This window comes from Phacochoerus africanus, chromosome 8, assembly GCF_016906955.1.
Source record: "Phacochoerus africanus isolate WHEZ1 chromosome 8, ROS_Pafr_v1, whole genome shotgun sequence".
NCBI classification, from domain to species: Eukaryota; Metazoa; Chordata; class Mammalia; order Artiodactyla; family Suidae; genus Phacochoerus; species Phacochoerus africanus.
This window is the reverse complement of record NC_062551.1, coordinates 151781169-151806433: the sequence shown is the minus strand read 5'-3', so window position 1 is coordinate 151806433 and position 25265 is coordinate 151781169. Positions and strand designations below refer to the sequence as shown.

The 25265-nt window shown below is 38.6% G+C and overlaps 1 protein-coding gene across 3 annotated transcripts in view; it reads right to left on the bottom strand.

Annotated features, from left to right (window-relative positions):
* Positions 1-238: 238 nt before the first annotated feature.
* The window catches only part of C8H1orf87 (chromosome 8 C1orf87 homolog), an 82140-nt gene continuing 57113 nt past the window's right edge, over positions 239-25265 (bottom strand). For all 3 annotated transcript variants that reach the window (XM_047788861.1, XM_047788862.1, XM_047788863.1), the window contains exons 9-12: positions 24416-24480; positions 15760-15839; positions 11785-11992; positions 239-2153 (exon numbers count right to left, since the gene is read on the bottom strand). In XM_047788861.1, the coding sequence (XP_047644817.1) occupies positions 1993-2153; positions 11785-11992; positions 15760-15839; positions 24416-24480 (514 nt within the window). In that variant the 3' untranslated portion in view covers positions 239-1992. The remainder of the gene's footprint in view (positions 2154-11784; positions 11993-15759; positions 15840-24415; positions 24481-25265) is intronic.

Sequence of the window (25265 nt, the reverse complement as noted above, 5' to 3'; positions counted from 1 at the left end):
ATGAATGACTCTATGGGGAGGTAGAGGATTGCTCAGGGTCACACTCTGGGAAAGAGTCTGCCCGGATGGTGAGACCCAGCTTCTGTTGTACCCAGTATTCTTTCCATCCTTAGAGGCCTAGATTTTCAGATAGTTGGGGCAGACACAGTTGACACCAAGTCCTTTCGAGGCATCCTGGAGGTTAATCAGTCTGCTATACACAAACACCCATTGAGAAAGATTCTGCTAGAAAACCAGATTCCGTCTACCCAGTGTTTATTTGAGGTTCACAACAACACAGTCAGAGGGAGCATATGAAATACCACTGACCTGGGAAAAAAGAAAGGTATCATATTTTCCATAAGTAAACCCTGGAGAAGCCCTAGCATAGAAGCTATAAACATATTCTGAAGCACAATGATCTCATGGCATTCTGCTGCTTGTGTCCAGTGGTTTGCCTCATTTAACCTCTGCTGTCACAGGGTCACCTAGATTTCTAAGCTGTTCTCTGTGATTAAAGTGGAGTTTTTATTTTTTTTAAATGCTTACTCAGAGTAAAGCTAATGAGTATTTATGTTAGCAAGTGCAAGTCATGCAAATACACCTCCTCATACACACATACACCACACACACCCTGGGGTGAAGCTGTGGAGAACTCCAGACAGTAGATGATTCAAGAGCAATTGGCATTTGGCTCTAGAAGGCAGATATATCTCAAACTTTGTCTGTGCTGTAGTGGTAGCCTTACCTCCCTAGGTCATTTCACACAGACCATTGTTCAAATTTCCTAAAGCTCAGCAGCTACTGCATACAAGCAACTGTCCAAATGGCATGGTTTCCAGTGTTTATAACACTCCCTTGAAAAGTACAATTACTCCTGTTTCACACATGAAGGAACTGAAGAAGCTCAGGGAGATCAAACATTCGCCAAAGCTGTCACCTACTAAGTGCCAGAGCTAGGATCTGCCTGGTTTTCTGCTGTGTTGAAGGATGGATGGTGGTGGTTAGTGGGGTGACTGTGGATCCAGATCTGGCCATGGTTACCCCACTTACAGAAGCATTTCCTCAGCCAGGGCTGCAGGAGTATAGGGTATGTGCAACCTACAGGGTCCCATGTATTTGAGGGCAGCTTTCATGCCTCATTCTGTGTCAATGGATTCACCTCCAGTTATGTATGTTGGTGGGTGGGTACTGAGGCTGTGTGCAGGAGCTCTATGAGATGTTGGGCACAAAGGATGGGGCAAGGGAAATCAGTGCCCTTCAGGACCTTATGATTGAGTCCAGTAACTATCTTGATGTTCCTGCCAGAGGAAGCAAAGAAGATGTTACTTATTTCCAGAATCCTTTGTCCCAGGCATCTCTCTTGAAAACTTGTATCAAATATTCTGGGAAAATATCCCTGAAGACAGAATAACATTATCTAGTTTTGTATTGGAGAAAATATTGGACTTGTTCAGAAAATCTCAGTTAAAATTCTGCTTCTACTGATTAGTATTAAGATAATATATTTCTAATACTTTTCTTTTTCTTATAATATGGAAATCCTTCCTAGAATGGTGGCTAGAGGAAGGGCAGACTTACTCATCCAAAGAAGATATATTTAGATCTACTATGTGACAGGCATTTTTGGGAGTTGACAACATCTAGCTTCTTTTGAACAGTATGGAATTGCAGGGCTTGCAAAACCACGGTGTGATAAGAAATATAGAGAAAAATCATGGAATATTCATCATCAGCTTTAAAAGAATAGAAGGGTGTTTTAAGAAACTGGGTTCTTGCCACCTCAGAACAGAAAAACCTGGTTTTCTCAGATCACTTTGAGCTGCTTATGAGCGAGCATCATAGCCAGAAACCAAGTCCAAGTTCAAAATGTCTACAATAGCTGCATCAGCCTCAGCTCTGACAGTGCCTCCACCACTGCACTCAGGCGGGGGTGGGGGTGGGGTGGGAAACACGTGTCTGGGTAAAAAGCGAGATAAAGGGAACATCTGTTCTCACAATATGGGCTTGTTATCATAGTTCCTTTAAGTACTGAAGCGCTGGCTCCAGAAGCATATTTTCTCCCGCACGGAATCTCCGCAAGGCTTGGTCGATTTTTCGAGGGCTCAGGGACAGGTTGTAAATGAGATTGTAGTTGTGAATGAGGCGTCTGGCCCGTTCCTTCTCCACGACTCCTGTCATTGAGTTGGGTGTGTGGGAGTTTTTAAAAGAGAGAAAACAAAAAATGAGGAAAATGCGTTAGCTAGAATGATTTCTGAGCAAAAACTAAAAGCTAATATCTTGAAACATTAGACTTCTTAAAAACCAAGTGACACCCTAAAAAGATATTTACAGTCTTGGCTATGCATCACAGATGTCAGAAGAAATTTGAGGGTGATGTGGGAGAAAGGGGATTGGGGGTCCAATAAAATCCATGGGTGGATTGTAAAGTGATGTTAGCTTGTTCTTTATAACCATGAAATTTTAAAAGGTCAAATTTTGAAAATGGTGGGGTGCCTGCTGAAAACAATTCCTAACTGCCCTGATTTATGTTTAGCTTTTTGAAGTATTCATATCTGTTCCTAAACATTCAGGATTGAAACAGCTCAATTTTTATACATTTCTGGAAAGGTATTTACTGTGATTACACAGCAAGCTGGAGGGCGTCAGTAAATACAGGTAACTTATTGTGCCTTAGAGTCTAAATATGTGTAGTAGGGGTGGTGGTGCTTACCATCACAGGGTATATTTTCTGGTACCCATGTACCAATGCCAATGTGCTTTCTATCCTAAGGGTGAGTAAATTTTGATAGTTGCGGAGAGGAGTTTAAGTGTAAAACATGACATTGGCAAAAATCAGTAACTTGTTCATAAGCCCCTAATTGTGAGTTTATATATGTCAGATACTGTGCTTGGGAATATAGAGGATTTTGAGAAGTGGTCTGTGACCTAGGAAGATCCTCAAGATGATAAGAGATGCAGAAAATTAACTAGGGTTGAAGCAACAACAACATTAATTACTGATATTCATCTATAACATTTACCATGATTCAGGCAATCCTCCAAATATTTTACCAATATTAACTCATTTAATTCTCAAAACCACCCATTTTATGGAGGGAGAAGCTTAGGGAAAGAGATGGGAAATCTTGGCCAAAGTTGTTCTAATCCATGCATTTAACCACCACACTGCATTTTATAATGAGGGGGAAGAGATTGTTTTAAATAGGGCTCAGATTGTTTCCTAAATATTTTCCTTTAATTGTGAAGATCTCTGCTACAGGTATCAACTCAAGCTTTTAAATATCTCTAATGGGGTGAAAACTACATCTCCTTCATGCTGCTCTGTTACTCACTTGTACTTGTGCAGCCGGCAATAATGATTGTGAAATTTTTTCTCAAAGAATCCAGACGGAGTGTTCCCCTGGTAACTTTGTAGAAAGCCAAGACCAGTCAGAGTTGGGCTCTAATGGATACCTGTCATCTCTGTTTAAGCTCTGTTTGTGGGTAAATGGGCAAGGATGGCTGAGAGTGATGATCCCTTCTGAACTATTCTCTAATGAGCATTCTAAACAGCAGACTACAGACAGCTGGAGTCCTAATGTGATTTATTCTATTCAGTTCTACTTGGTTCTGTGCTGTCCTGCCCCACCCCACCCTATCCAATCTACTGTTTTTTTATTGCCCATTCTACTCAGATATGTTTATTGTCTATTCCTCCTTTTAGAATGTTGGTCCATTCCTCTGCAGAAATATCTTTCTTTGGGCTGGTCAGTCGTATCTTTGCAGTTTTCTGGATTGGCTGACTGCTTCTGACCTGGTCTAGGTTGGATCCCTCCAGACACTGCCTCATACTCTACCTCTAGAAATATAAGTCACAGACTCTGGAGTAAACATCTGTTTGAGGAAGGCGCTTAATCTTTTTGAGCCTCAGTTTCCTTGGCTCTAAAATGGGGATAATTAACTTGTATGAAAATTAATAAAATGGTAACTACTTAGCACAGTGCCCAGAACTATTGAGCACTCATTAATGAAGGTATTATTAAAGGATAGTGATGATAGGAGTTCCTGTCGTGGTGCAGTGGTTAACGAATCCGACTAGGAACCCTGAGGTTGCGGGTTCAATCCCTGGCCTCGCTCAGTGGGTTAAGGATCCGGCGTTGCTGTGAGCTGTAGCGTAGGTGGCAGATGCGGCTCAGATCTGGTGTTGCTGTGGCTCTGGTGTAGGCCACCAGCAACAGCTCCAATTGGACCCTTAGCCTGGGAACCTCCATATGCCATGGGCGTGGCCCTCAAAAACTCAAAAGACAAAAAGAAAAGGATAGTGATGATAGTTATACTATCAACACTATACATTATTTAATATACATAAGAATATATTTTAATTAGAAGAATTATTAAAAATACATATAGTACAGATTATATTTTAGGCAAAAATTAGAAGTAATGTTAAAAAATACATCTAAGATTGGTAGATGTGGGGCCTTTTTCTATCTTCTAAGCTTTATCACTAGTAGAAGATTCCCAGTGCCAGACGAAAGTCCATTGACTGAAATTTGTTTCTGTATAATTTGCAGTCAATAGGAGATGTCCAGGACAGCTGCATAAAATAACCCTTACAATTCATCTTAGAGTTGGAAAGCCTGTCCTTATCCCACCAGAAACAAAATGAAAGAAATAAGAAGCACTTCTTTGCATCCACTTCATTTTATAGTTTACAAAGAACTTTTAAATCTCATTGGATCCTTTGTCAAATCTGGGAAGTATGTTTTATTATTATCAGTCCTTTTTTTAGATGAGGAAACAGGTTTAAAGAATACAAGTGACTGACTTTCAGGGCCCAGCATTTGGTGAGGTCTGGACTTGAGTCTAAGTCATCTGGTTGAAAACACACAAAGAAACAAACCAGCAAAGCAACACGCAATATCTCATGCTCTTTCTGGTATGTCATGGGAGTTTGGTGTAGTGGGAAGCCCAATAGACCTGAGTTAGAGTTATACCTCAACTTTCCACTGGCTGATATTTTATCACTTTGAGTTTGGCTTGCTTCTCTGTAAATAAGGACATTAATCCCTTAGCCTGTGGTTGATGTGAGGAGGAAGTGATGCAGTGTATGTTAAGTCTGGTCCCATGCAGAAAATGTCCTTGAGGGTTTTCATTGCCTCCTTGAACTTGAAAGTATTTTCTATCTAGTCTTTGGTCCACTGGGAAAATTCCTAATCTACTAGTCACTCAAACATTGATCCCAACCACCCATCTTTCTTTGGAAAATATGACCAGTTATTCATAGTCATTCCTTATTCTTTCTCCTCAAGGATATTTTCTTGACAACCCCCATTAAATAATAAGAACAGAATAGGTTCCCAGAAACACTAATTTGATGATGGATGTTCTTCCTTCAGCCTGGATGAGGAACACCCTGGCCTACATATTTCTTTGCACATAATAAAGAGCACTGATTCATCAGCAGGCGGAGTAGGGATCATCTGCTCAGTGTCCAGAGGGCTGTGGTGGTCTGCTAAGAACTGTGGCTAATAAACCAACAAGATGACCTCAGTTAATCCTCTTTCCTCATTAAAGATAGTTACAGATGTTTCCAGATCTGACTGACATATTCCTTGGCTTTTGAGGAACTAATGAATTTCATAGAAACAGAGAAAACAGGCATAAACAGTGAAAAGACCATGAGAAAGGCATTTCAAATCTGCTGGAATCTGCCCCAAAGTCAACAAAACTCCATTTTCTTCCAGAACAGTTGAGAAGTCTGAGAAAAGTCCCAGTCTTAGGAAAGTCTCTTAGCAACTAAGTTTATGGTCCATCATTCATCATCGAAACTCAGCATTTGCTTCTTTAGAAACTTCTTTTCTATTTGAGTTTTCGTTTTGTTTTTATTTGTAATCCCATCACCACTATAATAGTCTTGATATGTATACCTAGACCTATCTATTATTTCAGTAACCTTTTGATCTCTCTCCCCCACCCCAGTATCTTCCCGAAATTATCCACCTCACCTTTCACTTCTCTGACTGAGACTTTGGTGAACACTGGATAAGAGACTTAAGCCTCATCCCAGCCCTCAGGATTCACGGCAGGGTCTCAACCTCACTATCTAATCCAACATGACCTCCAGTCCTGTCTTGCTCACTCTCTCCCCCATCATACTCGTTCCTACCATGTAGTCTTTGCAGAAGATGGTTTTGAACTCAGAATGCCCTACTCAGCTTGCAAAGTCTACCTCTCCTTCAGGTTCAGCTCAAGTTCTCTCTTCCAGGAAGCCCTCTCTGAGTACCCAGCCCACATTAGACAATGAGATTCTTTTCATCATTTCTCTCTTTCCTTGGGATTCTTTAACTCAGTTGGTGTCTTTAATTATAATACTTTACTATATTCTGTCTTTAAATATTTTTTGTTTATTTTACTAGGATTAAACTATTGGCAGTATCTGTGTCTTACCTAAAGGTTCCTTGAGGCCAGAGTCTGTGTCTCATCCTCTCTGGTTTCCCTCCTGGTGCAGCCTCCAGCACAGGGCTGGGCTCATTACAGATGTTTAATAAATAGTTTCTCATTCAGTTAGATGAATTTCTCATCTACAATTTTAATTTTCCCCTCTTTGATACTGTTATTAGAAGTCCTCGGGTATCATGTATTTATACTATACCTGGTCTAGAATTAATTGGCATTGGAAATTCAAAGCAAAATGAAACAAAAACACACAGAGAATAAAAAGGCATTGGTGGTGTTATATGATTACTTCTAGAAAGTACTAATATGTATACTAACTTTTTTGTACTGGAATGTAATTGATATATAATATTGCATAAGCTTAAGCAATACAATGTGATGCTTTGATACATGTATATGTTATGAAATGTTAACTACAATAAGGTTAGTTAACACATCCTTTTACTTCCCATAACTGCCCTTTTGTTGTTGTTGTTGTTTTTGTTATGGTGAGGACATAAAAGTTCTACTCTCATAGAAACTTTAAAATACACAATACAATATTGTTAATGAAAGTCACCACACTGTACATTAAATCCTTGGAACTTACTAATCTTATAAATGAAAGTTTGTACCCTTTGAGCGACATTTACCCATTTCTCCTGGCAACCACCATTTCTATGTGTGCCATGTTTTTAGACTCCAAATATAATATTAATTTTTCATGAACTGTGGTATGTAACTACAACAATTTCTTTTTTTAAATTTTTTCAAATTTCCCCAATACATTATTTTTTTTCTACTGTACAGCATGGTGACCCAGTTACACATACATTTATATATTCTTTTTTTCTTACATTATCATGCTCCATCATAAGTGACTAAACATAGTTCCCAGTGCTACACAGCAGGATCTCATTGCTAATCCACTCCAAAGGCAATAGTTTGTATCTATTAACCCCAAGATTCCAATTCATCCCACTCCCTCCCCCTCCCCCTTGGCAACCACAAGTCTATTCTCCAAATCCATGATTTTCTTTTCTGTGGAAATGTTCATTTGTGCCATACATTAGATTCCAGATAAAAGTGATATCATATGGTATTTGTCTTTCTCTTTCTGACTACTTCATTCAGTATGAGAGTCTCTAGTTCTATCTATGTTGCTGCAAATGGCATGATTTTGTTCTTTTTTATGGCTGAGTTGTATTCCATTATATATATATATATATACACACACACACACACACATATATATATATATATCCCACTAAAATTAATCCAATCATTTGTCAATGGACATTTGGGTTGTTTCCATGTCTTGGATATTGTAAATAGTGTTGCAATGAACATGTGGGTGCCTGTGTCATTTTCAATGTAAGTTTCAATGCCCAAGAGTGGGATTGCTGGGTCATATGGTAGTTCTACATTTAGTTTTCTAAGGTACCTCCATACTGTTCTCCATAGTGGTTGTACCAGCTTACATTCCCACCAACAGTGGAGGAGGGTTCCCTTTTCTCCACAGCCCCTCCAGCACTTGTTGTTTGTGGCCTTATTAATGATGGTCATTCTGACTGGTGTTAGGTGGTATCTTGTGGTAGTTTTGATTTGCATTTCTCTTGTAATCAGGGATGTTGAGCATTTTTTCATGTGCCTGTTGGCCATCTGTATATCTTCCTTGGAGAAATGTCTATTCAGGTCTTTTGCCCATTTTTCCATTGGGTTGTTGGCTTTTTTGCTGTTGAGTTGTATAAGTTGTTTGTAAATTTTAGAGATTAATCCCTTGTCAGTTGGTTCATTTGAAACTATTTTCTCCCATTCTGTAAGTTGTCTTTTTGTTTTCTTTCTGGTTTCCTTTGCTGTGCAAAAGCTTTTCAGTTTGATTAGGTCCCATTGGTTTATTTTTGCTTTTATTTCTATTGCTTTTGGAGACTGATCTGAGAAAATATTTGTAAGGCTGATGTCAGAGAATGTTTTGCCTATGTTCTCTTCCAGGAGTTTGATGGTGTCTTGTCTTATATTTAAGTCTTTGAGCCATTTTGAGTTTATTTTTGTGCATGGTGTGAGGGTGTGTTCTAGTTTCACTGCTTTGCATGCATCTGTCCAGGTTTCCCAGCAATGCTTGCTGAATAGACTTTTCTATTTTTTTCCCATTTTATGTTTTTGCCTCCTTTGTCAAAGATTAATTAACCATAGGTGTCTGTGTTTATTTCTGGGTTCTCTCTTCTGTTCCATTGGTCTGTCTGTTTTAGTACCAGTACCACACTGTTTTGATGACTGTGGCTTTGTAATAGTGCCTGAAGTCTGGGAGAGTTATGCCTCCTGCTTGGTTTTTGTTCCACGGAATTGCTTTGGCAATTCTTGATCTTGTTCCACATAAATTTTTGGATTGTTTCTTCTAGTTCTGTGAAAAATGTCATGGGTAATTTGAGAGGGATTGCATTGAGTCTGTAGATTGATTTGGGCAGAATGGCCATTTTTATGATATTAATTTTTCCTACCCAGGAGCATGGAATATCTTTCCATTTCTTTGAAGCCCCTTTAATTTCCTTGATTAATGTTTCATAGTTCTCAGCATATAAGTCTTTTATCTCCTTGGTCAGGTGTATTCCCTGGTATTTGATTTTTTGGGGTGAAATTTTAAATGGTATTATATTTTTGTATTCCTTTTCTAATATTTCATTGTTAGTATACAGAAATGCAAATGATTTCTGAATGTTAATCTTATATCCTGCTACTTTGCTGAATTTGTTGATCAGTTTGAGTAATTTTTGTGTTGAGTCCTTAGGGTTTTCTATGTATAGTATCAGGTCATCTGTATACAGTGACAGTTTTACCTCTTCTCTTCCTATTTGGATGCTTTTATTTCTTTTGATTGTCTGATTGCTGGTGGGTAGGACTTCCAGTACTATGTTGAATAACAGTGGTGAGAGTGGACATCCTTGTCTTGACCAGATTTTAGTGGGAATACTTTTAGCTTTTCTCCATTGAGTATTATATTTGCTGTGGGTTTGTCATAAATGGCTTTTATTATGTTAAGGTATGTTCCTTCTATTCCCACTTTGGTAAGAGTTTTTCTCATGAATGGATGTTGGACTTTGTCAAGTGGTTTTTCTGCATCCATTGAGATGATCATGTGGTTTTTGACTTTTCTTTTTTTAATGTGGTGTATGATGTTGATTGATGTACCTATGTTGAACCATTCTTGTGAACCAAGAGCTGGTTCTTTGAAAAGGTAAACAAAATTGACAAACCTCTGGCTAGACTCACCAAGAAGAGGAAAGAAAAAACCCAAATAAACAAAGTAAGAAATGAAAACAGAGAAGTCACAATGGATACTACAGAAATACAAAGACCATGAGAGAATACCATGAACAATTGTGTGCTAACAAATTTGACAACCTAGAGGAAATGGACAATTTTCTAGAGACTTACATTCTGCCAAAACTGAATCAAGAAGAAATAGATCAACTGCACAGATTGATCACTTGAAATGAAATTGAATATGTCATAAAAACACTTCCTACAAATGAAAGTCCAGGACCAGATGGCTTCACAGGCGAATTCTATCAAACAAACAAAGAGGAATTTATACCCATCCTCCTTAAACTTTTCCAAAAGTTTGAAGAAGAAGGAACACTCCTGAAGACATTCTATGATGCCACTATCACCCTAATTCCCAAACCAGACAAAGATACCACCAAAGAAGAAACTATAGGCCAATATCTTTGATGAATATAGATGCAAAAATTCTCAACAAAATTTTAGCCAACTGAACCCAACAACATATAAAAAAGATCATACACCACGACCAGGTGGGATTCATCCCAGGTGCACAAGGATGGCCCAACATACACAAATCAATCAACATCATAATACAGCAATTTCAATGCATGTGTTTTTGTATCTGCTCCCTCTATTCCATACCACAGGTATCTCACTGAGTTCTGGATTCCATTTTCTGTCATTTAGATATTGCAATATTAACGATCCGGCATTGCCGTGAGCTGTGGCGTAGGTTGCAGACGTGGCTCGGATCCCGTGTTGCTATGGCTATGGTGTAGGACAGTGGCTACAGCTCCAATTAGACCCCTAGCCTGGGAACCTCCATATGCCCCGGGTGCAACCCTAGAAAAGACAAAAAAAAAAGATACTGCAATAGCACCCTTTATCCTTGCTCTGTTTTCAATTTCTCCTTCATTCTGCACATAGTCATCAAAGACCTTTCTGAACTACAACTTCACCAAACCACTCCCTGCTTAGAAATGTAAAGTGCTACTCACTATCTTTCAATAAATCCTAATTTATGGGTCTGTCCTTTAAGACCTTCCTAGATCTGATCGCATCCTATATTTTCACCTTATAATTTAATATTCTTCTTAATAGCACTTATATTCTATTCAAGCCAAATTCCTTATGTTGAGCTTCATACATAATACTTGGTTAACTTGCAGCTTGGCCAGAAGAAGCCCTCTATTTCATTACTTTGTATACAAAGTGAACTTTATGTTTAATGACCAATTTCACACTAACATAACCTCCCTTGATCCTCACTAGAAAGGTCTTCTTTTTTCTCTGAATGCCCACATAGCATCACTTAATGGCATTTATCACCTTCTATTCTTGGATTTAGTTATTTATGTACTTTCATTCATTTATTTGCTCTCTCAAAAAAAAAGGTTGAACAGAATTGTGCAAGGTGCCCAGGATAAAAAGGGAATATAGTCTGCTGGTAGAAAGTTGTAAGTCTCAAATAGAAAAAATACATTATATCAAACATGATAATGGGCCTTAAAGAACTCTGAGAGGCCAGATAAAAGACTGGCCTAAATCTGTCTGGGGAAATTGTGGTATCTCAGAGGACTGGACCTTCTGTTCCAACATAAGAGACGTTTAGGCATGAATTAGTCAGGTGGACAAAGCAGTAAGCTGGCGGGAGTAGGATAGGTAGAGGAGAGGCAGACAGTTTAGGTGGAGGGTATAGGGTTAGAAAAGGCATAGCCACAGGAGAAAGCAAGGGATTTTTGAGGAAGGCAAGTTATTCCTTAGACAGAATAGGATATGCTGAGGGAATTACAGTTGAAGAAGAGACTAGTCAGGTGGACAGGGACCAGCTTTTGCCTTGGTGAAGAGTTTAGAGTTCAGTCTGTTAGCAGGCATGCTAAAGATTTTGATCAGGGAAAAGACTGGACTGTGGGTTAGACTCAGAGAAACTGTAAGCAACTGATGAGGATTCATGTCTGATTCATCCTTGTGTTTCCTGATTGTTCTCAGCACAGCACCAGGAACACAGCTTATATACAAATTGTATTTGTTAAGGAGTAAAAGAAAGACAGGTTTCAGACTAAAACACAAATGGGTATATGAGCAATAAGTGGCACACTTCACCTGTATTATTCAGATCACACAGGTAGAGGGCATTTTCTAGCCTCCTGAATCTGTCGCTCCATATCTCACATTCTTCAGATGCATTTTTCATCACTGGACTCACAAAAGGCTGTGAGACTGGCCTGATCTTCACAGCGCTCAGGAGATCTTTGGGAACTGATGTCTCAGCAGAAGGGTTTTCTGGCTGCAAATCCTCTTCTGGAGTTTTCTACCAAAACAACACAAACATCTCATTGGCAACACATCCACCACCCAGAGTTCCCCCAGGCTCTTGCCAATGATGAAACTGTACAGCTAGCAAGATTTATTGCAGGTCTGGCTTCATAAAGCTGGAGGATGAGTTTAAAGTTCTCAGTGCCATAGGACCGTATCTGCTAGGTCTTACTGGATATAGACTACTGTTATTATTTTTCTTTAGGAGAAGTGTGAAACCATGACTTTTATTCAGTTTGCATTTCTGATTTACACAAAACAAAGGTTTTTGTAAGTGCTTTAAACTTCTCATAATGTTGTACTCTGTTTTATACTAAAGGCATCTACAGGAAATGCTTATAATTTCTTGGTGGGAAAATCTAAATCATGAGTGTGAGATTCTTGGCAAAAATTGACTGAAACAAAAGTGATATTATCTTGGGCTTGTGGGCATATTGTAGTGAATCATAAAGCACCTCTAACTAGAGCTCCGTCTGGGATTTTTTTTTTTTTTTGGTCTTTTTGGGACTACACCTGCAGCATATGGAGGTTCCCAGGCTAGGGGTCTAATCTGAGCTGTAGCTGCCAGCCTACGCCACAGCCACAGCAATGCCAGATTTGAGCCTTGTCTGCAACCTACACCACAGCTCATGGCAATGCCAGATCCTTAACCCACTGAGTGAGGCCAAGAATCAGTCCTGCATCCTCATGGACGCCAGTCAGATTCATTTCCACTGAGCCACGACAGAAACGCCTGTTGTATTCATTTTAGCAAAGGAAGCTGAGAGCCGGAGTGTGGACGTGATTTACTAAGATCATGTAGTGAGTGGTAGACACAAACCAAAACAAGGATGTAGAGGTTAATGTCTAGCACATCTTTGTACCCTGACCCTATGTTAGGTACAAAATAGAGACCTTTTAGAATAAATAGACAAATGAATCTCAGCAGAGTCGTGTCAGACCTTCTGTCACCTGCTATGTAGAGATAGTGGGCATCCCAGTCCTCTTGTCTAGCAATTGCCCGTCCCGTTGATCCATATGACTGTAGAGAGAACCACCACATATCTAAGTACATAGGACTTAGATATGTGGTAGGACTGGGCATCTAGTGCAAACTGGCCAATAAACACATGGTCCAATGAATTTGGAACCATCTGTGAGAGTTAAAGACAGACATAGAAAAATGAAGATTACTTTGGGTGAGAGGTAAACAGAGGGAAAATAAGAACAAGAGAGAGAGAGAGCCAGAGTGAGAGAAAAAAGCTGACACAGAGAGGAGAGAAGACATAAGAAACTAGGATGATGATGCTCCAGGAAATCTCTGATTTTAGTTTCTTGTTATATTTATATCCTTGGATAGAAAATAGGTTGAATATGTACCTCTGTCCTTGTAATAAATGGTAGAGTTGGTTATGTTCATTGTGATCCAAATATTCTTAACTAATTTGTCATAGAATTAGGCCTCCCATTTTGTATACCATCTGTGCTTTCCCCAACTTTCAAATACCTGGAATTTCTTCAGTTTTGTAACTTATCTCAAAATTCTCAATATATAAGTTGTAGAAAGCCCATTGCTCTAAAGAAAAGTAACTTCGATAAGAGGCCAAGTTTTGAGTTTAACAAACATGGATTCAGCTGCTACTGGGGAATGTGAAGAAATGTCTTGTTTGAAATAATAAAATGCAATATGGAACTGTACTCATATAGATGACCAACAATCAGTACATTTTAAGAGATTAATATATAAGTATTATACTTTGATAAAATCAATTTTGGAAAAGCTGAAGTTTTTTTTTGTTTTTTTTTTCCCTTTTTCTAGGGCCACACCCATGGCATATGGAGATTCCCAGGCTAGGGGTCTAATCGGAGCTGGAGCCGCCAGCCTATGCCAGAACCACAGCAAGGCGGGATCTGAGCCGTGTCTGCGACCTATACCACAGCTCACAGCAACGCCAGATCCTTAACCCACTGAGCAAGGGCAGGAATCAAACCCGCAACCTCATGGTTCCTAGTTGGATTCGTTAACCACTGAGCCATGATGGGAACTCCCCCTGAGGGTTTTTATAAAGTAAATAGAATAGTGATATTTATACTTTTTAGAACTTCGTAACACTGTAGAAATCCAATGAAAGATTTAGACAATCTACTCAGGTAAACGCATATTTGCATACAGTTTGGTGGATGATTTTAGAGAGTTCAAAGAGATCCTTGGAGCATAGAAAACTGTCTTTATATAGATATATTCCTTCAGGTAGTTCAACAGTCTCTTTGACCACTGAAGACAAGGAATGGGGGAATTTGTATGGGCCTGAATTAGGCTCAATCTAGTAAGTAAGTAAGTAGTTAACTAGCTAACACACCCGAAACTGTTTTTGTCCCACGGTGTCAGGATGAAGTCCAAATTCCTTGCTTAGCCATAAACCATTAAAGTTTTTGTTCTTGCATCTCTTCTTTCAATGTATACATAATTTTCTCCATTCACATAAAACCAGAAAAAATTTCTTCTACGCCTTTATGCCTTATACATGAAGTTTCCTCTGTTATAAAAGCCTTTCTTGCCACCTATGCCTTGATGTGTTGGTCTTCTAATCATCCTTCAAAACCCAACTCCTATTTCACTCCTTGTGGGAAGACTTTCCTGACAGTCCCAAGCTGGACAAGGTGCAATTATCTGTAAATCCTTTATCTATCACAGTGCTTGTTGTAGGATATTTTAATTGTCTGTTTGAGTATCTCTCCCCTTTCCCAGAGATCTGGAGATGGGGCCTGTGAGATAGTCATTTATGTATTTTTAATGTCTTGTCAGTGAATCTCACATAGTTGTTTTTCAAGATATGTTTACTGAATGAATAAGTGAATGAATGAATGATTTTCTCCGGGGCATCAGGAAAGTTGCTTTACCAAACATCTGCTTAAATTTCCCCTTCTAAAAAGTGGGTTGATAAATGCTGTTTATACAGGAACGTGAGAAGACTCAATGATTGCAGAGATGCAGTAAAATCCTCAAATAAGAGGTAAAATAAAAGAGCAAAGTATTTTTTTTTAATAATCTTATTCACAACAGACTTAACACTCAAGGAGAAAAGCATTTGCTGTTGTTTCTTGCATGGCAAGAGGCTTGCCAAAATGGATACTATTTTCTAAAATATTTCAAAGTGTGAAGTGCATGAGGAGGCTTCCCGTCATTTTAAGATGAATTATGTTCTAATCCAGGCATTTAAAAAACAACAACAACAACAACAGGAAAACTCAGGCTGTTTTTCAATTCTATCTGCATCTTCTCCTGGCTGAGTGCTGGGAATATTAAAATGGATTTTAACTTTCTTGCAGATTTTCTTTTTTTAAATCAAAGAGCCCATTACATTTTAATATGTGATGTTTGGGGAAAAGGTCACCCTCAGTTTCTGGAAGCTGGACTTAAGATGTTGAAATAGGCTACACAACCACTTTTTATTTTGATGGAAGTTGGTGGACTGGTCATAGGCTTGGGAAGGACACCCATACACATGCTACAAGTACAACTTTCGGGGGCCCATGGCAAGCCCATCCCTGAGAGGTGATGAGAGGTTTCTGCATGCATACCAGCTAGGACAGGAACGAACAACACTCTTGTTCTTCTGTCTTTCCTCTCTACTAGAGGAAGGTCTTGAAGTCAAAGATAGTCTGATATCAAGACATTGGGTGGAAAGCAAAATTTCAAAAGAGAGGGCCTCACACATCAGCGAGGAGAAGGCAAAGGAGTGGTGAAGCCCTGGCTTGAGCTCTCTATACCCAGCTGCTTACCATATGTTCAGTTTTTCCTTGAGATACCTCAGGAACTTCAGGTTGTGCTGGAGCAGGAGAGGTTTCCTTTCCTTTCTTTCCTGGACAAAAAAGAAACAAATTTTATTTGATGTCTTCATTTTAACATATACACCCAGGCAAAGAAAATATTGAGGCTCTACTATATGGTTGGCACTGTATTAGGTGATGGGAATATATATGGTAGATAAGAAAAATACAGTTTCTCCCCTGATGAAGCTCACAAAGGGGAGGTAAATGCTAAATAATCACTCAAGATTATTATTGAATTATAAATGGCCATAAACACAACCAAGGAAAATGTGAAAATACTTGACCTTCCTTTGGTCTAGGAGTAGGAGTGGTGGAGGATCAGAGAAGCCTTCTTGGAGGAAGTGATACTTAAACTGGGGATCTGAAGGATGAATAGGAGTTTCCAGGTGAAGGTGATGGTGGGCATGTGAATGAAGCTGAGAGTTCTAGAAAAGCAGAGACATCAGCTTGTAGAACTGCCCTGAATCGGGAGGCTTTTATAGCTTGGGGAGTGGGAAGGGGCCTCTTCCTGGTCTCCTGCCTCTTTGAGAAGCAGGAATTTCTGCCCCATTTCCACTCATATTTGACCTTGAAAGATTAGGTAAAACCTTTGTCTTCCCCCTTACTTACTCTTTTCAATGGTCAGAGGTACTGTATTGGAAGAGGTTTGAATGGCATCTCTAACCCATAGGATTCTGCTGCCCACCTACTACTTGCTCAGGCTGTTGCCTTCATGAGTACACGAAATTTCTTTAGGGTGCAGGGAAAACACCATGATGACCTCCAGCTTAAATCTTCTAAGGCTTAATGTGTGCAGCATTCATTTATCACTTAGCACCAGCCATCATACTTGGTGACGTATTCATTTACTGTACAGATCTGTATGATGACTACAAAACACAGATTTCTGGTAGCTTCAGCTTCAATATTTAGTGCATAATTCAAATGTGCCATATATATATATATATATATGTATATACATACATATATATATATATATATATATAAAGCAAATATAATTGTTTCTGAGTTGGTTGTTACTATTTTCAATAAAATGATTCAATCTATGAATTTTAAACAATAGATAGAGGGCGACAGTGTAACACAGTAGAGACTCTGAAGCCAGATGCTTGGGGTTTGAGTCTTGGTTCCTTTCTCTATTAGCTGCATAACCTAGGGCAAGGAATTTGTCCCTTTTGTGTCTCAGTTCCCACTTCTATAAAATGGGGATATAGGTTATTGTGAGGATTAAATGGACTAGAAAATGTAAAGCAAATACTTGGAGAATAGCAAGTATTCGTGTTAACTAATAGTGTTATCTATGTAAGACTGTTTATATAAATAAGTACACATATTGGGTTAAAAGGCCTTTTGTTAGACTTTTAACTTTGCACCTACAACTCATTATAAATCTTCTCCTACAGTTGCTTAATGAAGAAGGCAATGTGGTGTCATAATGTTCTCTGAAGCCCCAGCTCCCAGCATTAGAATAAGCTCTCCATGCATGTTTATTGACAGAATGGATGATCATGCACCCTAATGTGGAGTTTGGAAAATAAAATCACTGAATATATAGTTCTGTGTCTCCAGTTCCTTTTCAGGCTCTATGAAAGGAAGGATTTCTTTCTTTATCTTCGTATACTTAACCCAAATACTATACTGTGTAAAACTTAACGGATGCACAACGAAGATCATGATGACAGCCAATTAAAGCAACTCCTTCAAGGCAGATCTGATTAATCCACTAAAAATTTGTCGTGGGAACCCATCATCACCTAGTGGCATTTCTCCTGCTTATTTCACCTGGTATTTGAAAGAAAAGGTGTTTTCTACAGCTGAAAAAAAGATTCAAATGACTGAATCATAAAGTTTGAGAGTTAAAGGAATTCTAGAAGCAGTATAAAGCATAAGTGCAGAAGAAGAACTTCGGTGTCAGATCTGAAAGCTACAGTCTGGATGTGTCCCTTTACCAGCTGCAGGTTTTCAGATCCTGATTTTTTTCAGTTGTGAAAGGAAGTGATACTAGCTTTTTGCAATAATATTGTGGAGGTTAAAAGAAATTACCTACATGAAGTGCTTAACACAGGGAAGATGCCCAATATGAGGTATTAGTATTTGTTATTGTGCTATTATTGTGTGATCTTAAGCAAATCTAGTTTTCTACAGAAAAGAGGACTTAAATTAATTATGATGTGCTAGGCATTTGTGTGGGCACTGTTTACATGCATTATCCCTTTTAGTATGAAATCTAGAACCCAGAGTTTGTCCTGGTACAGTTTCTCTACTGTCTGCACTTCTAAAAGTTCCATTAAGAGAAAATGCATACTAGTCTCCCTGGTCTATTTTAAGCTCCCCTTTCTCCCTCCTAAAACTTATAAGCATATTAAAAAAGGTAATGGGTGAGTTCCCGTCGTGGCGCAGTGGTTAATGAATCCGACTAGGAACCATGAGGTTGGGGGTTTGATCCCTGCTCTTGCTCAGTGGGTTAAGGATCTAGCATTGCCATGAGCTGTGGTGTAGGTTGCAGACGCAGCTCAGATCCCATGTTGCTGTGGCTCTGGCATAGGCTGGCAGCTACAGCTCTGATTAGAACCCTAGCCTGGGACTCTCCATATGCCGCGGGAGCGGCCCAAGAAATGGCAAAAAGACAAAATAAAAATAAAAATAAAAAAGGTAATTGCTTGCATATGTGAAAACTGAGAAACTCAAGGCAGAGCTGATTTTTTTTTCTTTCTAGCACAGCAGGAAGGATAAATAATAACCATCTGTCTAGTCTGCCAGTTGAAGATTTGTACTGGAGGAAATAGGCCAAGCTGGCTTCTGGAGATTTCCAGGTGTTGGAAGGGCTTCCAGTGGGTTCTGAGAGTTACACAGCCAGTTCCACCACCTCTCCCTTACCCCAACTAATGACCTGAAATCAATGGTCTTCAGCAATGGCTGCCAAAATGCTCCCACCTGGGGAGCTTTAAAAATTACCAATGCCTGGGTGTCACAGCAGACCAATTACATCAGAATCTCTAAGGGTGAGAACTCAGTATGGGACTTCTAAAAATTCCCAGGTAATCCTAAAGTAAAGCTATGGTAGATAACAACTGATTAAAAAAAGAATTAAATGATGTCATTCGCAACATGGATAGACTTGGGGATTATCATACAAAGCAAAGTAAATCAGAGAAAGACAAATACGTTATGATATCACTTACATGTGGAATCTAACAAAATGATACAAATAAACTTATATACAAAACAACAACAGACTCACAGACATAGAAAACAAATTATAGTTAACAAAGTGGAAAGCAGGGGATAAACTGGCAATTTAGGATTAACAAGCATATACCATATATATATATATATACACACACACACACACACTATATTATATATATATAAGCATATTATAAAAGGTAATGGTTTGTACCTTTATATATATATAAAGGCAAAGGCCCCAAGGGAGGGAAGGAGTGTTTGGTGCATTAAAACTATAGTTGAAAAAAATAACTAGGACTTACTATATAGCACAGGGAACTATTTAATATCTTGTAATGATGTGTAATGGAAAAGAATCTGAAAAACAATGTATATATATATATGTATATATATATGTATAACTGAACCACTTTGTACACCTGAAACAGTGAATCAACTATACCTTTAATGAAAGAAAGAGAAGGAAAGAAAGAGAATCTGGCCTCATTGGATTTACCAGATGATGCTTTTGTGAGAAGAAAAATACGTATATGTCAAATATCTACATATTTCATATATTTCCCACAATGTTCTTACTTAATCTGAAGAATAAACCTGTGAGGTAGAAATCATCTCCGTTTGACAGGTGAGGAGACTGAAGAAATGCAAGTTTTAGTTACCTGCTTGAGACAACAAGGTAGGGTTAGTTTGGGATTCTAACCCATTCACTCATTCAACAAACATTTGTTAAGTGCCAACTATGATATGTGAACAAGGCAAAAGTTTCTCATGGATATACATTCCAGTGGTGATGGCAAACAAATAGATATGTAAATAATGTCAAGTGGTGATGAGTGCTAGAAACACAGCTAAAGCCAATTATGGGGTAGAAAGCATTGGCAGTTGTGACTTTAGATAGAGAATTCACAAAAGGCCTCTCTGAAATGACATTTAAATAGATCCTTGAGTAGAGAGAAGCAAGGGAGAAAGCCAGGCAAATGTCTGGGGAAAGAGCATTCCAGGAATAACTATCTCAAGGGCAAAGGCCCCAAGGGAGGGAGGGAGTGTTTGGTGCATTAAAACTGTCATTGAAAAGAGCCTTGCTGACACAGGATGAAAAGGGAAGAGAAGTGGGTTAAGTATTCTCAGAACTCAAGGGCCTGATGGGCCATCTATGTGATCCTTCATTATCCCCCTCTAGTGATAGCAACTATATTTTGCCCTGTGGGGGCCACCCCTTCTCCATCCCAGTGCTATGGTTTGGTGGGAATGATCCCCCATTCTAAGTCCAAGCTTGGTTTGTGATTAATTGAAGACTATTATGATGTCCCAATCACAGTTTTGGGTCGAAGATGGACATGAAAATTATTTTGAGTCTCTGAGATGAGAGGAGATAATTGCTAGTTTCTTAGCAAGTAAATTTCCCTCCTTGTGGGCAGGACCTCTCGAAAGGGAGCTTTAGCGAAGATATGATGAACATAGCTGCCAGAGCTATTTTGCTATTATAGAAGGAGTGCCCAGAGCAGTTAGGACACCAATATTTAGAGCCAGAAGGTGATGCCAACACCAGGTAAAGCAAGCAGAGAGCCAGGTAAAGAGAGTAGATCCTTGATCCGACACTTGAATGGCTCTTGCTGCTGCCAGACTTTTCAGTTACATAAACTAAATCTCTTTATTGTCTAAATGAATTCAGTTGGCTTTTCTGTCCATTCAATATAAGTAGTTCTAACTAGTAATCACCATGGATTCTCCCCCCCTCAATAAAAGGGAGGTTAAACTCTTAGCCATTTTTCTGTGCTATCTTGAGTGATGAGTGGTCAAAAATGTTTGAGGGTATCAATTAACTTCTGAGGCTACCATAATTCCCTCCTAATTTCCCCCCATCAGCAGCCATGCTATAGCCTTGTTCCTTGCATCTTGTTTTCCTCTTTCCTTTCCCTCACTCACAGGCTCCAATGTGAGGAGATTCAAAGTTGGGACCATATTTCTCTGTTTTTTATTTTTGGCCACCCCATGGTGTATGGAGTTCCTGGGCCAGGGATCAGATCAAGCTGCAGTTGGGACATATGCTGCTGCTGTGGCAATGCTGGATTCTTTAACCCACTATGCTGGATGGGGATTGAACCTGGGTCCTGGTGCTGCAGAAAAGCCTCCGATCCTGTTGTGCCATAGTGAGAACTCCCATACTTTATTTTTTTTTAATATTACTTTAGACCTTAGAACATGCCATATTTGAAGGGGTCTAAGCTCTTTTATATTTGTCTTTGTCTTCATGGGAATTTATAGCATTTCTTGGATCTGTGGCTTAAGATATTTTATCACTTTTGGAAAATTTTAAGGCATAATTTCTTCAAATAATCGCTTCAGCTCTATTCTCTTTTTCCTATCCTTATATGACTTCATTACATGTATGTTGGATACTGTCGCAATTTCCCATGTCTCTTATACACTTTCTTGTATATTCCATTGTATTTTCTCATTCATGCTTCAATCTAGATATTTTCTACTAAATGATATTTCAGTTCGCTAAACCTCTCTTTAGCTATGCTTGATATTCTATTAAACCTATCTGTAATTTTTTAATTTAATTTTTGTATTTTTTAGTTCTAGATATCACATTTGATTGTTTTTATAGATTCAAATTATTTGCTGAAAATTCTCCATCTTATTCATTTTCTCAAACATATTATAGTTATTGGAAAATTCATGTCTGTTTTGTGTCATTACCGATCATTTCTAATTAAATGATAATAAGTATAATTATATGGATAATTACATGGATAATTCTAGAGATTTTATGAGATAACTTCTTCCACAAAGAGGTTTTTCCTTCCTTCTGTCTTGTTCAATTTGAATTCCAAATAATAGCCTCAAAACATATTATTTTGTATTTTATCTAGTCTTCTAGTTGATTTTTCCAAGCGGTCCATTCTAGTCCTTAGTCTAAGTTATAGATATTATAATCATATTTACATTAAAAACAAGTTCAGAAGTTCCTGTCGTGGCTCAGTGGTTAACAAATCCAACTAGGAACCATGAGGTTGTAGGTTCAATCCCTGGCCTTGCTCAGTGGGTTAAGGATCCGGCATTGTGGTGAGCTATGGTATAGGTTGCAGATGTGGCTTGGATCCCACGTTGCTGTGGCTCTGGCGTAGGCTGGTGGCTACAGCTCTGATTTGACCCCTAGCCTGGAACCTCCATATACCGTGGGAGCGGCCCAAGAAATGGCAAAATACAAAAAACAAACAAACAAACAAACAAAAAAAACAAGTTCACAGGATTTTTGAGATTCCAAATGTGATGAAGTTTATAATATGTATATATAAAAATTAGTAATTTTAATCAGATTATCATAGAATCTTTGAATGAAAATGGGAATGAGAAAACTCACAGTTCTATGCATCCCAAATGAGTTTCTGTCTTTAGTTTCTTATAACATCCATTTTTCCCTTTCGTGACACCGGTGGGGCTAGAGAACAAGTAAGTAAAACAGCCCATTTGGTGCCTTAGAGCATTTAGTAATCTTAGCTCTAGCAATACAGAAATGGGAAGAGACCAAGACATTAAGTTTCTCAGTAAGCATCAGGCTACCACAATTTGGCAACAATAGCACCACACTCCTGTTACTCTGTAGAGTATAATGTTGCCTAAAATTTTTTGTTTGTCAGACTCATAATCACCCCACGAGATCCTAGGTCCTGCTAATAGCATGCCTTTCTCTGTGTTCCTTTATCCCTAAGGACAATAGCTGCTTCCCACAGTTACTAATCTCTGGGTTAGCTCATGGTAATGGGTTGAATTGTGTCCATCAACACAGGTACCACTGAAAACTACTGATGTGATGCTGTTTGGAAACAATGTATTTTTATATTTAATCAAGTTAGGATGATGTTGTTCTGGACTTGGGTGGGCCCTGCATTGAATGAATAGTAGTGTCTTTGTACAGAAATTGAATGAATAGTAGTGTCTTTGTACAGAAAAGGCAAAGGGGATTTAGACACAGAGATATGGTTGCAGTTATGCAACCATAAGTCAAGGAAAGTCTGAGCCCTCCAGAAGCTGTAAGAGTCAAGGAAAGAGTATTTCCTAGAGCCTTAAGAAGGGAGCACGGCCCTCCTGACACTGTGATTTCAGAATTCTAGTTCCAGAAACATGAGAGAAAGAAATTTTTATTACTTTAAGCCACACAATTTGTGGCACTTTGATAAGGCAAATGTCCAAGGGAAATAAACACAATCAGCATTCTCTTTTTGATCTTTCAGTCTTCTGATACTGATGTAACCAATCTCTTGATCCTCTGCTATAAATTCTCTCTGTTTGAAGTACGTGGTGAAGTTTCTGTGTCTCTGCTGAAATGAAAACTGATATACTACTCCTCCCCTCAGACTCTCAGTATCTTGTATTTTGATCCAAAGGGTAATGAGTAAATGGTTGATGGACATAGTAAATAAAGAAATTGCAACAACAGATGAATATCAATGCATATTTTTTCACCTGTCATATTTAATACTTGCTAATTGCTAAATATTGCGTGGAATTCATCGTTATCATTTCATTTAATAATAATGTTTTGGAAATGTTTCTGTGTCAGACCAGCCATATTATTTTACATCAGCATAGTTTTATCAACCGGATATCCTGTAATTTAATTAAATAGTCCCAGAAGGATATTTTCATTGTTTCCATTTTTTAAAACATGCACAAAAATTGCTAAACATATATACAAATATAAATATAAACATAAATATATATAAACACATGTATGAATATACATAAATATATATAAATCTTAGAGAGCTTTTGAATGTGATATTAGAACGATAAGTCCCTGGAGTTCCCATTGTGGCTCTGTGGTAATGAACCTAGCTAGTATCCATGAGGACATGGGTTCAATCCCTGGCCCTGCTCAGTGGGTTAAGGATCTGGCATTGCTATGAGTTGTGGTGTATGTCACAGACGCCACCTGGATCTGGCATTCCTGTGACTATGATATAGGCCAGCAGCTGCAGCTCTGATTCCACCCTTAGCCCTGCGAAATTCCATATGCTGTGGGTATACACCCCACCAAAAAAAAAAGAAAGAAATAAAGATAAGTACCCAGCTGCAGGATTCCCAGATTTAAGGGACTGTGCCACTGAAATTCTAATAAATAATATCAACTTTTATAAGTATGCTACATTCATCTTAAAAGGCTATCACTAGAGAATGCTTCACAGTATAGAACAACTTTGAGAATTATGCCTTTTATGATCCAAATGACATGAAGAATAGCCATTAAGGCAACTTCACTCTTATTTTTTCTTCATTGATGAGACATTTACATTTATGGGAGCAATGAGGTAAAACCCAACAAGCAAACCAGTGGGGTTAAGCAGCAGAGTTAACAATAGCTCTGGGAAATGACAGGTCTCTAGAAGAACAAAATAACCAAACTTACCTGTAGGTAAATCAGGTGACAACTCAGAGGAAGCTCTGCTCAACAACTTAACAAAATTCTGCCATCTGTACAAGAGAAGAAAAAATATTGGTGATCAATGTAAGAATTTTGGGAGAATGTGCAATGAAGCTTAAAGTTTATATGGATAGTGATATTAAAGTTTTTTGATGCCTGCATTATTTAGGGTACAATGAAGGAAACAGAAACTACTTTAGGTATCTCTAATAGAGATGGCTTTAATGTGGGAAATTAGGTGCACTCAAAATTACTGCAGGGACTAGTAGAATGGAGATCGGTGTCTGCTGCTGGGCTAAGGGTTAACCTCAGTAGATGTAGTCCAGTGTCTAGGGAACTGAAGGAAATTCTGGCTGATGTCTCAGTTGCCCCTGACCATGAGTTTAGTGACTAGGTGGTATGAAGTACATTCTGGTCATTGGAAAAACTGCTGCCTGCCAAGGTCTGGAATTGCTACTACTGCAGAAAAATTACAATAAATGCTTAAAATGTCCCTGCCCCTCTCTCCACTCTTCCTGCCTTTCGAGTCTCGTGCAATTACATCTCAGTGATGGAACTTAAATCAATTCCAGAACATCAGTGTCAAGGGAGGTTTGAAAATGTTTTTAGCTTTCCCAAGTATGGGAAGTATTACAATACAGGGAAGAATATAGAAGGGGATAAATATGGGTGCTGAGGGCAAATAAACAACCTTTAATGAAGTCCCCAAGCAGAAGCAGAAATTGCCTTGAGCAATGTGTAGGCATGTGACAATCAGGAAGTAATTTAAAGCTTACAGGTACTTTTGGAACGCCTTTGGTAGTGAAAACCAGTTATATTTGACTGACTAACATCC